The sequence below is a fragment of the Gopherus evgoodei genome, chromosome 1 (genome assembly GCF_007399415.2).
Source record: "Gopherus evgoodei ecotype Sinaloan lineage chromosome 1, rGopEvg1_v1.p, whole genome shotgun sequence".
NCBI lineage: Eukaryota > Metazoa > Chordata > Testudines > Testudinidae > Gopherus > Gopherus evgoodei.
In genome coordinates, this window is record NC_044322.1 from 260,711,012 (window position 1) to 260,723,185 (window position 12,174).

Sequence of the window (12,174 nt, forward strand, 5' to 3'; positions counted from 1 at the left end):
CTGATTCTAAAAGAGAATGAATCTTCCTCTGGCTCTCAGTCTGTACCTCTTCCTGGGTTCTATAAAAACAGTAGGCATGTTGCCCCCAGGGTCCAAGATCTTGTCAATCTGCATCTGTGCTTTGCGGTATATTCTGTGCTGCTCTTTCGCATCAACAACAATCACATCATCCACAACTGGAAATTCATAGTGGCCTTTACGCTTGGCTCGAAGACGGATCTTATTGCGGTGATGCTCAATCTCAGACTTATGCCTCAAAGCTGTTTGTATCTTAAAGGCAGAAAAAGAGAAAACCATGAGATACACTTTTGCAAATAGAGCCTAGTACTGCTGTGCAATAAAAAGGACAGCCAGAGCTAAAGCAAGCAACTTGAAACTGGCACACATGTCCTTCCTCAGTTATCTTGTCCTTTTGCAGGTAACAGACTCATAATCTCCCCAGGCAGATATGCTATCAGACATGGTATAATCAATAACACAGCAAGTGAAATTAGAGAGAAATGGCAGAGTGTTAATAAAAGGCATGATGAATAACAAGAAGTCCTGCCAGTTGCCATGAGAAACATTGCTCCACTGAAATTAGATTGCAACCAAGGGTGTATGTGGCACATGTCTGCCTGCGCCCATCATAAGAGAGATTTGATAGCTATAGCCAAAGTCTGTCTCTGATTCCCTTTACAAAAAAACCCTCATAATACAAGGGGCAAGAACTTAAGGAGCTGATTGAAGAGCGGAGTTGGAAGAGGGAAGACGGAGTGGAATGGTCCATGGCCTGGCAATAGGTTCTTCAGGTCATCAGTTTAAACATAGACCACTGCCTTTAGAGCTGGTCCAACACCTACCAAAGTCAATGGACTCTTTCCATTGATTACAGTAGGTACTGGATCAGGCCCTTAATGACCACTGTGCTTGTGGAACTGTGTTGAGGTGCACAAAAAGCACAAAATATAAAACCCACTATAATCTTTTACAAAAGTATAAAAAGGTCATTAGACAAATGCACATAGCAGGATTTTTCTTAGTAGTTAAATTTACCTTTCCTGGACTTCCCTGTCTACAGGTATTAGATGTATTAATTTACTTTTCAACATATTATGTAAGGCACTGAACACAAAGGACGAATTGAGCTTTTAACCTAGAAGCAGGGGAAGGAGACTATCTTCAATCAAGTACAAAATGAGAAACAGAGCAGCAGCTGGGAGAAGCATGCAGAATTAGACCCAGATAACCCAACCATTTAGGTGTGACACAATTTACAGAGCCACCACGCACCACAGAGTGTTTATTAGTACCTGCATAGTAACTCAAGGTTGCATGGTAAACAGTGTGTCACTCCTCTAGTTTTAAGATATACCTAAATCAGAGCTTAAACAAAAGGTCAGGTTTTTGTCTATGACCCAAAACAACAGGCAACTCAAGACTACATACTTATAAAAGAAAAAACCATTCACAGCATCTGAAGTGTGCCTCTCTACATATAAGGGAAATGCGAACCTTTTTGCTCTCCTTCTCAATTAGCAAAGTGTATTCCACTGTATATACACCATTGCATGAACATAAGAACGGCCATACTGGGTCAGACCAAAGGTCCATCTAGCCCAGTATCCTGTTTTCCGACAGTGGCCAATGCCAGGTGCCCCAGAGGGAATGAACAGAACAGGTAATCATCAAGTGATCCATCCCGTTGCACATTCCCAGCTTGTGGCAAGCAGAGGCTAGGGACACCATCCCTGCCCATCCTGGATAAGAGCCATTGATGGACCTATCCTCTATGAACTCATCTAGTTCTTTTTTGAACCCTGTTATAATCATGCACACAAACACTATCTGAAAAATACCTCTTTGTTAATTTTGTTGGACTCTGCTACTCGGTCAGACAGTGCTGAGTTCTGAGCTGGAGGGGCTGCAATTGGCTGCATGGCAATCAACTGGATCTTGCTTGGGACCCGTCTACTTGCATCTGAGGAACGAGACATCCTGTCCACATGCTCAAAGATAGAGGCTGAGGAGTGCTGCTCGTTTCCACTACTGGGCTGCGGAGGTCCTGAATTACCAGAACAAATAAAATAAAAGACAATGTCATAGCTAGGATCAACTCAGTCAAATGTCTTGCCACATAAGATAACATGAAATGGTGTACTACAACATTATGCCATCTTTGCCGCTGCACTTAATTTGCACTGGATGCCTTCCATCCGCTGCAGATTTATTGCAGGCAGTTTACTCAGTAGTTTGCAGATTACAAAAAAGTTTTTCATTTTTCTTCCTGAGGGTGAACGATCATTCTTTATTTTTTTAAATCAAGTATTTGATATTTTACAAAGATAAAAAGTTCAAAACAGTTTTATCCCATCAAAAGCTATTTAGAATGCTCTAGTACATACTACAAATTGCTATTGATAACATTACTTAAGAAGGCTCAGATTCCACAAATGAGTTTTAAAAGCCAATAAAAACTTTGAACTGCAAAATGCTAAGTGATAGCGAGGGCAATTTCTCAACTAAACAAAGATTTAAAAATCTGTCCAAAATATAGTTTCACAATCAATTTTTACAAATTTAAGTTTTTTAATGGTTTGTTTTTTCTTACCAACAGATGGTAAACAGTCTAGCATTAGATGTTTAGCTGTATAAATAGTGCTTTGCTGTGATTTGTTGGGAAAATTAATTTCTACACCTACAATTCAAATATACCTACAAGAGTCATTCTAGGGAACCAATGGGCATTTGCTTGATAATGAGCTCATCAAATATCTTATTACGTTTTTGTACTAGTCGGTTAATGAGTTTCAAAATATGCAACTATACTACTTAGTCAGAACCTTAATCTTATCCATAACTTTCTGTTCACAGTGCCTATACTATAAATGAAAGCTACAGAGACAATGTCAATCTGAAATATGGTCAATTTAACAAAATTAATTAAAAGTACTTTCAAGTACTACACCTGCCCCATATGTCCTTCTGCCAGTTTTTGTGGTTCTACAATAATTTTTTTTTTTTGAAAAAAATATGTTCCTCTCCCCACTGCTTCTGCATGAAAGACTGCAAGCAAAGGAAGAAACTCACTATTCCTACAACAAACTCCATGTGAAGGCATTTGTATGCTTGTGGAAGCCCTAAGAGGTGAGTCAGAAAAACTGCATAGGTCCTGGAGACTGCCCATGTGGAATAATTTGCAGGACTGAGACCTAAAGGACTGATATACAAAAGAACGAGAGAAACAGACTATACAAAAGAGTGCTGTCAAAAGCATTAAAGGAACACATGGAAAAAAACAAGAAATTTTATCTTGCCTTTTTTTTTTAAGCATCAATCATAAATATTATTTTAATACAAATGCAGAAAGTAGCATATTTTAAGATGATTGTGTCCTTTTAAACAGAAAAATGAAAGACGAAAACTAACTCCTTCTGTATATACTAAAAGTGGAAAAAAGTCTCTGAAATGATTGTAATATTATTTCAATTAATCACATCTGTAATTTGCTAACCTACAATTAAGAGAATTAAACATTTTATTTAAATAATATTAAATATTAAAATGGATAACAAATCTCCTATGGATATCTCATTGAGTTTATCTTTGCTACTCACAACAACTCAGATAATTAAAAATAAATAATTTTAATCACCTAATTTACTTTTTGCTATCTATGGTGTTTGTTTCCTTTCCTCTTGAACAATTTAATCACACTAGTCAGTTTTTCTTGTTCACTGTCAATTCTAGTTACTTTCACTTTCAGCTTCTCAGTAATTAACACAATGCGTGGGTTCCAAGTGCAAAGGGGAATGCTACTTTGTTAAAACAATTATTTCCACTAGAACATAAACAAAAGACATAGAACATTTGTATTGGTTTTAAGAATTCTGCAAAAGCCTGTCTTTACAAAACCGAAGTTTCTTGTACAAATGTGATCTAACCTCTTTAATTCTGTTCCTGTAATTTAACACAAAGAAAGTCCAAGTGCAGCTATTTCCCTTCAACGGGCATCGTCCAAAGTCCACTGTAGTCAATGGGCAGTAGTAGGTACAGTAATAAAGCCACCAACCTATTTTCACATATGACACTGAATAGCCAACTGATCAGTTTTAGTCCCAACAGACCTGGGCAGAGTAATAATTGTGAACAAGTGAAGGCTCATTATTCCATTATCAACCCCTTGAGCCATCCAGTCCCTCGGAAGTAAAGACTTAAATTTATGAGTCACAATGATACCACTCAGGGCTAGGAGCTATCTAATAATATATCCTACATTAAACTGAACAACTGACAGAGTCCACAGCAGCATAACTATTGGCCATTTAAAAGATATTAATTATTCACATTCTGTTCAAGGAAGGAAACTAAGAGGCAAAGAATAACAGAGATCACTTTAGCATGCAATACTTTAGCCAAAACATCACAAATCACATCATTAAAAAAAATAGCCTCAATTAGAAAAAATGCACTTGCTATTGGATAAACAAATGACCCTTTAATATAATTTGTGTTGTTGAGTATTCTTTCTGAGGGTAAATTGCTCAAAATCAATCTTGGTTTTTAGACTCTGAGGACAAGTTGACTCAAACTTCAGATACAATTAGTTAATCTTTCTCAAGATCTTTATTTACATTTGTACCACAAAACTGGAGTAAAAGAAAGGCTGTCAAACAGTAGTCTGGATACTTACCCACTCTGTTTGCTCCTGACAGCATAAAGGAGAAAGCAAAGAAAGATGACACCATAGTTACGAATAATTCAGTAGCAATGGTATTTAGAAAAATATATGATAAAAAGGGCGCTCAGGTGCTGAGATACATGATTGCCAAGCCTTAGCTGTAGGAAAAGGAGGCTGACACTGGAGTTTAGCAGCAGTAAAATACACCATTACAGTGGTGTCTGGTCTTGAACATTAAAAATAGCCCCCTTTATCCCTTGATCAGGAGGACCAATTACTGAGAAATGGCTTCTTCAGCCCCCGAATGGCAGAAGGGAAAAAGAGGACACATTTTGCACAGCTCTGCAGCAAATCTTTCCGGATAATTAAGACACAGCTACAATTAGCTCTTGATGCAACAACGTCTAACACTCCCTAAAGCCTAACATGGAAACTCGGAAGAAGATGTGAAACAAAGGAACAAACAGGGAGTTTCCCAGCAGGAGGCAATGGGATAGTATTGAATAGGGTTGGATTCACATAGACTGAAACAAGTAGTAGTCCAACAGTCTTTCACAACATTAACTCCTCATAAAACACTAATATTATACCCATTTATTCAGGGACTAATTCTGGTCCTTATAGCAAACATAAGACATTAAAACATACACCCTAGGCCACTAAGATGATATCTTATAAAATAAAAGGTCACCTCGTGAAAGGTATATGCAAGGGGCCCGTATTGCATACTAGTTTATTAGGAAGCACACTTTTTGATTTTCTGGCAGCGTTTGCCTACTTTGTGTTTTGTTTGCTTACATGCTACAACAGAATGTTCATCCAGGAGGTAAACTAGCCTCACCAAAGCAGCCTTTTCAGGATCATTCAGTGTTCTGAGCACTGCATAAGTAGAAGCACACACTAGGGAAAAACAGGTGCTTTGGAAGGGAACTAGTGATTGATATTATAATAAAGACCTCTTGCATCTTACTCATCTCTTCTCTGACACAATGGAACACTGGGAAATGTATGCTATTAGCTCAAGTATACTGGCATTGCATTCCTCAGTAGGCACCTCACGGAAAACTCTGAACACTTTTCAACTTTATAGAGGGATTTGCCTGTGGTATTTCTAGTAATCCCTTCTCTCTCGTTTTACTACTGCTAAGGACATTTGCACAAAACAGGATTGTAATGTATCTGGACCTCCACACTAGAGTTACCGTGATTGACAAGCTGAGGATCTGGTCCTAAAATCTCCAATGAGAAGTAAGCAATATGAATAGAAGTGTGAGCTCTTAATCAAAATCCTGTGGTTCATGCAAACATTTTAAATATTTTAAAATGGGGTAAGAGGGAATAAAAACCATGACAAGGGTGAGCTGAATAGTGTGCAGTATTTCCCATGAGATGCCAACAAGTCTTTACCAAACTTTTCGTGCTAACAATAAGGCATCTTGGCTTCTAAATTATACCATGCACAAGCACCATACTGATTTTTAAACTCTTAGCTCTCCAAACTATTTTTAAATCTTTGTTTTTCAAAATCACAGTTAAAGACACATGCCCCCATGGTGTCAAGTCCTGTTGTGATCTTCCTGCACCTCTAATTTCCTGCAAAATTGCTACCAACAGAGTCATTAGAAACATATTTGCTGGATGAGAGAAGGGAGGGTGATTGGTGTTATATCACTTGGATCAGATGCATGCCTGAACGAAAGAAACAGGCTGCTCTCCAACTGCAATGTATGAAAAGCGAAAATAAACAGAGGGAAAAAAAATGCTGGAGAACCAAAACAAGAAGATCCAATAGACAAAAATTACTTTTTAGAAAGTAGCAGCACTGAAATGTATCTGAGGTGTACCCTACCAAAACACTGCAGCAAGAGACTGAAGAAAAAAAGGTAACAAACCACTCTTTGGAGCTCTGCGTGTTTTGCCCTCATTAGCAGTGGTTGATGGTCTTGCAGTTTCTTCCTCTGTTTCTCTCCCACTGGACTGTTCACTCGCTGTGGAGTCAGCATCTGAAGGGGAAACTCTGCAGACATAAAAAAAGAAGATATAAAAAGATGAATGAAATGTTAGACAGGTTTATAAAGGGCTATGGCCAGCAGATACAAGGAGATTTCATAAGAACATATGTTGGTAGGACTGTCAAAGTTCTTCTGAGAAAGAATTTTGGCTTATAATAAATAACTAATTACCTTTGTCATGAGTGTGGGAATTGTAAAATTAGGCTGTGGCAATGCTGTGCCCTGTGACTTCACTGATATACATGACAGGATTGTTAAGTAAGCTGTTTACACTTTTAAAAAGGTAATCTTAATTGTAACAGAAAGTCCTTCACCTTAGCAACTAGCAGGATTACTTTTCAGGCAGAAAAGTCATCTGTTACTTCAAAAGTAATATGACTAAATGTGGAGTTAGTATCAGCATATGAAGTTACCAAGTCCAGCTATTAAAGTAACTCTGAAAGTAAGTCCACACTGATAGTTTTGCTGACTATTTAAGCCTACAATCAGCCAGGACTATGAATATTTTATTTACTCCATGCAGTACCAAACAAAAGAAAGATATAATCCCTTGGTTCCTACAAATTGTGGGCACAGTTTGTCTATGCGAAAACACATTAGCATTATTGTTATTTCATCCTTCCTCCTCAGCACCTCTCTTTACTTGTCTTAGATTTAGATTGTAAACTAACTGGGGCAGGGATTGTGTCATCCACACGTTTACTAAGCATCTAATACAATGGGTCCTCCATCTATTTGGGCATTCAGGAGCTGCAGGAATACTAATAACCTACAATTTCTTTTATCATTCAATTTAATTAGCTCATTGTAGGTATATACAGAACAATTAAAGGCAATCTTGTGTTTTTCCCCCATCAGGCTCTGAATTGCATGTATATTTCAGCTGAAAGCTATTCAAAAAACAGAATACAAAATAATAACAGGCCAGAATACACTACATGCAACTGAATCTAAACTCATTACTTCAGCAGATGATTAGCTGATGCGATAGTATGCATATTGGACATATAATCTTGCAAACATTCATAGTCTGTCTGTGCACTGATGCAATGGTTTCATGAAGTGGTCCACCAACCTTGCTAAGTGACAGATTTGTTACTGCTAGTAGATATTTGACCCAGTTACTAAAGCCTTCAGCTAAGGTAGCGATCGATCTATCGGGGATTGATGTATCGCATCTCGTCTAGACGCGATACATCGATCCCCAAACGCGCTCCCCGTCGACTCCGGAACTCCATCAGGGCGAGAGGCGGAAGTGGAGTTGATGGGGGAGTGGCAGCCATCGATCCTGCGCCGCAAGGATGAGAAGTAAGTCAATCTAAGTCGACCTAACATACGTTGACTTCAGCTATGCTATTCTCGTAGCTGAAGTTGTGCATCTTAGATCGACTCCCACCCCCTTCCCCCAGTGTAGATCAGGCCTCAGCATTCCCTAGAGAGTGCACACTAAAATAAGTGCTGCTCAGGCAGGTGAGTTCATCAAAAGTTCAACCCACCAGGTGCACTTGTTAGTGCTCCTAACACAACTTCCCTCTCCCCCTATGCATACTGCCTGTCTATCTAAAGAACTCCATACAAATTCTCTTCCTGCAAAAGTAGTATATTGGTTATTCAAATCCCAATACAAAATACTCCTGGAAAAAAAGAGAATCACTATAGTAGGTACAAATGTTCCTCACTACATAATCTTTTTTATAGACAGAAGAGCCCCACAAACAGGAAAATGAAAGCTGATCTCTTTCTCTTTGAGCACCTCTTTGTCAGAACATAAGAATGCCCTTGCTGAGTCAACACCAATGGTTCACTTAGCCCAGTATCCTGTCTTTCAATAGTGGCTGGGGCCAGATGCTAGGGAGGGAATGAACATAACAGGGTATTTATCGAGTGATCCATCCCCTGTTGTCCATTCCCAGCTTAGGGCAGGCAGAGGCTTAGGTATGCCCAGAGCATAGGGTTGCAACCCTGACCATCTTGGTTAAGAATTTATCTAATTCTTTTTTGAACCCAGTTATACTTTTGGCCTTCAAAACATCCCCTGGCAACAAATTCCACAGGTTGATTGTGTGTTGTGTGAAGAAGTACTTCCTTACATTTGTTTTAAATCTGCTGCCTATTAATTCATTGGGAGACTCACGGTTCTTGTAGTATGTGAAAGGGTAAATAACACTTCCTTATTTGCTTTCTACACACCATTTATGATTTTATAGACATCTATCATATCCCTCTTGTCTCTTCTCAAAGACGAATAGTCTCACTCTTTCATCTCTCCTTGTATGGAAGCTGTTCCATACCCTTAATCATTTTTGCTGCCCTTCTCTGTACTTTTCCCAATTCTAATAAATCTTTTTTGAGATGGGATGACTAGAACTGTATGCAGTATTCAAGGATGAATTTATAGGGTGGCATTATGACATTTTTCTGTCTTATTATATATCTCAGGAATTAGCAGTTTGCTGTTCCAGGCCAATGGGGGCTGCAGGAAGTGGCATGGGCCGAGGGATGTGCTGGCCACTGCTTCCTGCAGCCCCCATTGGCCTGGAAGGATGAACCATGGCCAATGGGAGCTGCGATCGGCCGGAGCTGCGGACACTGCAGGTAAACAAACTGTTCCGGCCTGCCAGCAGATTTCCCTGATGGGCCATGTGCCAAAGGTTGCCAATCCCTGATCTATCCTTTTCCTAATGGTTCCTTACATTGTTAGCTTTTTTGACACTCATTGCACCAGAGAACTATCGCTGGTGACTCCAAGATCTCTTTCTTGAGTGGTAACAGCTAATTTAGACCCCATCACTTTGTCCGTATAGTTGGGATTATGTTTTTCAATGTGCGTTACTTTGCATTTATCCACACTGAATTTCATCAGCCACTTTGTTGCCCAGTCACCCAGTTTTGTGAGATCCCTCTGTAACACTTTGCAGTCTGCTTTGGACTTACTTATCTTGAGTAATTTCATATTGTATGCAAACTTTGCCACCTCACCGTTTCCCCTTTTTTTCAAGATCCTTTATGTATATGTTGAACAGCACTGATCCCAGTACAGATCCTTGGGGGACCCTGATATTTGCTGCTCTCCACTATGAATACTATTTATTCCACCCTTTGTTTCCCATCTTTTAACTAGTTACTGATCCATGAAAGCACCGTCCCTCTTATTCCATGACTTTTTAGTTTCCTTAAGAGCCTTTGATAAAGGACTTTGTTAAATATATTCTGAATGTCCAAGTACACCATATTAACTGGATCACACTTGTCCACATTTGTTGATTCTTTAAAATAATTCTAATAGATTGGTGAGGCATGATTTCCCTTTGCAAAAGCCATGTTGACTCTTCCCTAACATATTGTATTCATCTATACATCTAATAATTCTGTTCTTTCCTATAGTTTCAACGAATTTGTCTGATATTGAAATTAGGTTTACTGGCCGTAATTTCCATAATCGCTTCTGAGCCTTTTAAAAAAAAATCAGCATTACATTAACTATCCTCCAAGCATCTGGTACAGAGGATGACTTCAACCATGAGTTACATACCATGAGTTACATACCACAGTTAGTAATTCTACAATTTCATATCTGAGTTCCTTCAGAACTCTTGAGTGAATATCATCTGGTATGGGTGACTTACTACTATTTAATCTACCAATTTGTTCCAAAACCACCTCTTCCGACACCTCAATCTGGGACAGTTCCTTAGATCTGACACCTAAACAGAATGACTCAGGTGTGGGAATCTTCCCCATATCCTCTGCAGCGAAGGCTGATGAAAAGAATTCATTTAGCTTCCCCACAATGGTCTGGTCCTGAGTACTCCGTTAGCACTTTGATGGTCCAGTAGCTCCACTGGATTTTTTGGCAGGCTTCCTGCTTCTGATGTACTTAAAAATGTTTTTTGCTGGTGGTTTTCATGTCTTCTGTTATTGCTCTTCAAATTCTTTCTTGGTTTGCCTACTTATACTTTTATACTAGACTTGCCAGAATTTATGCTCCTTACTATTTTCCTCAGTAGGATTTGATTTCCAATTTTTAAATGATGTCTTTTTGTCTCTAACCACCTGTTCTACTCTCTTGTTTACCCAGAGGGGCATGTTTTTGGCCCTCTTGTGGTATTTTTTATTTGGGGGTGTACATTTAGTATGAGCCTCTATTATGGTGTGTTTTTAAAAGTTTCCATGCAGCTTGCAGGCATTTCGCTCTTTTGACAGCGCCATTTAATTTCTGTTTAACTAATTTCCTCATTTTCCTCACTCTGTGCCTCTGTTCTACCTCCCACCCTTCGTCTTTTCTATTTAGATTTTTAGTAAATATGTATTTTATGGTAGCATACAAATGCCTTATTAGGGATTGGGGCTCCATTTTGCTGGGTGCTGTGGTAAGATGTTCAGGGCAGGGACTGTCCCTTATTATGCATTTATACCATACACAGCACAAAAGGACCCCAATTTCAGTTGGGGCCTCTAGGTGCTTCTTGAACAAATAAACATCTTTATAATCAATAGTTTATATATCATAAGTCTCTTTCATTTGCTACTTGTTTAATCTACTACCCTTCTCTAGGTGGAAGGTATGTACTAAGACAATCACTGAACCATAACAGTCTACCCTGCTCTAGCTATCGAGTTAACTCTCACCAGCCCATGTCAGCCTCCTCTGCTGACTAGTTAAATTTTGAAACAAGAACCTGTGTGCTTTCTCCCATGTTGCCTCAAACAGTTATAGGAGCTCCCCATAAACATCAACAAAAAAGACGGTTACTCACCTTTGTAACTGTTGTTCTTCGAGATGTGTTGCTCACATCCATTCCAGTTAGGTGTGCGCGCCGCGCGTGCACGTTCGTCAGAAACTTTTACCCTAGCAACTCCAGTGGGCCGGCAGGTCGCCCCCTGGAGTGGTGCCGCCATGGCGCCCAATATATATCCCTGCCGGCCCGCCCGCTCCTCAGTTCCTTCTTGCCGGCTACTCCGATAGTGGGGAAGGAGGGCGGGTGTGGAATGGATGTGAGCAACACATCTCGAAGAACAACAGTTACAAAGGTGAGTAACCGTCTTTTCTTCTTCGAGTGATTGCTCACATCCATTCCAGTTAGGTGACTCCCAAGCCATACCTAGGCGGTGGGGTCGGAGTGAGAAGTCGCGGCACGGAGCACTGCAGTTCCGAAGGCCGCATCCCCCCTCGACTGCTGGACCAGGGCGTAGTGGGAAGCAAAGGTGTGGACCGATGACCAGGTCGCTGCCCGACAGATTTCCTGGATGGGCACACGGGCGAGGAAAGCCAGCGACGACGCCTGCGCCCTGGTAGAATGCGCAGTCACACGGCCCGTAGGGACATGGGCCAAGTCATAACAGGTCCTGATACAGGACGTAACCCAAGAGGATACCCTCTGGGAGGAGATAGGAAGCCCTTTCATACGATCTGCTACCGCCACGAAAAGCTGGGGGGATTTTCGGAAGGGTTTGGTCCTCTCTATGTAGAACGCGAGAGCCCTACGGACATCCAGCGAGTGG

General features: G+C 40.1%; 1 protein-coding gene across 3 annotated transcripts in view; it reads right to left on the reverse strand.

Moving 5' to 3' along the window:
• KIAA1549 (KIAA1549 ortholog) overlaps positions 1–12,174 on the reverse strand; it is a 233,722-nt gene that overhangs the window by 22,147 nt on the left and 199,401 nt on the right. For 2 of the 3 annotated variants that reach the window (XM_030544254.1, XM_030544249.1), the window contains exons 12-15: positions 6,553–6,677; positions 4,673–4,687; positions 1,839–2,044; positions 47–270 (exon numbers count right to left, since the gene is read on the reverse strand). In XM_030544254.1, coding sequence (XP_030400114.1) covers positions 47–270; positions 1,839–2,044; positions 4,673–4,687; positions 6,553–6,677 — 570 coding nt within the window. The remainder of the gene's footprint in view (positions 1–46; positions 271–1,838; positions 2,045–4,672; positions 4,688–6,552; positions 6,678–12,174) is intronic. The other variant, XM_030544259.1, reaches the window with a different exon arrangement.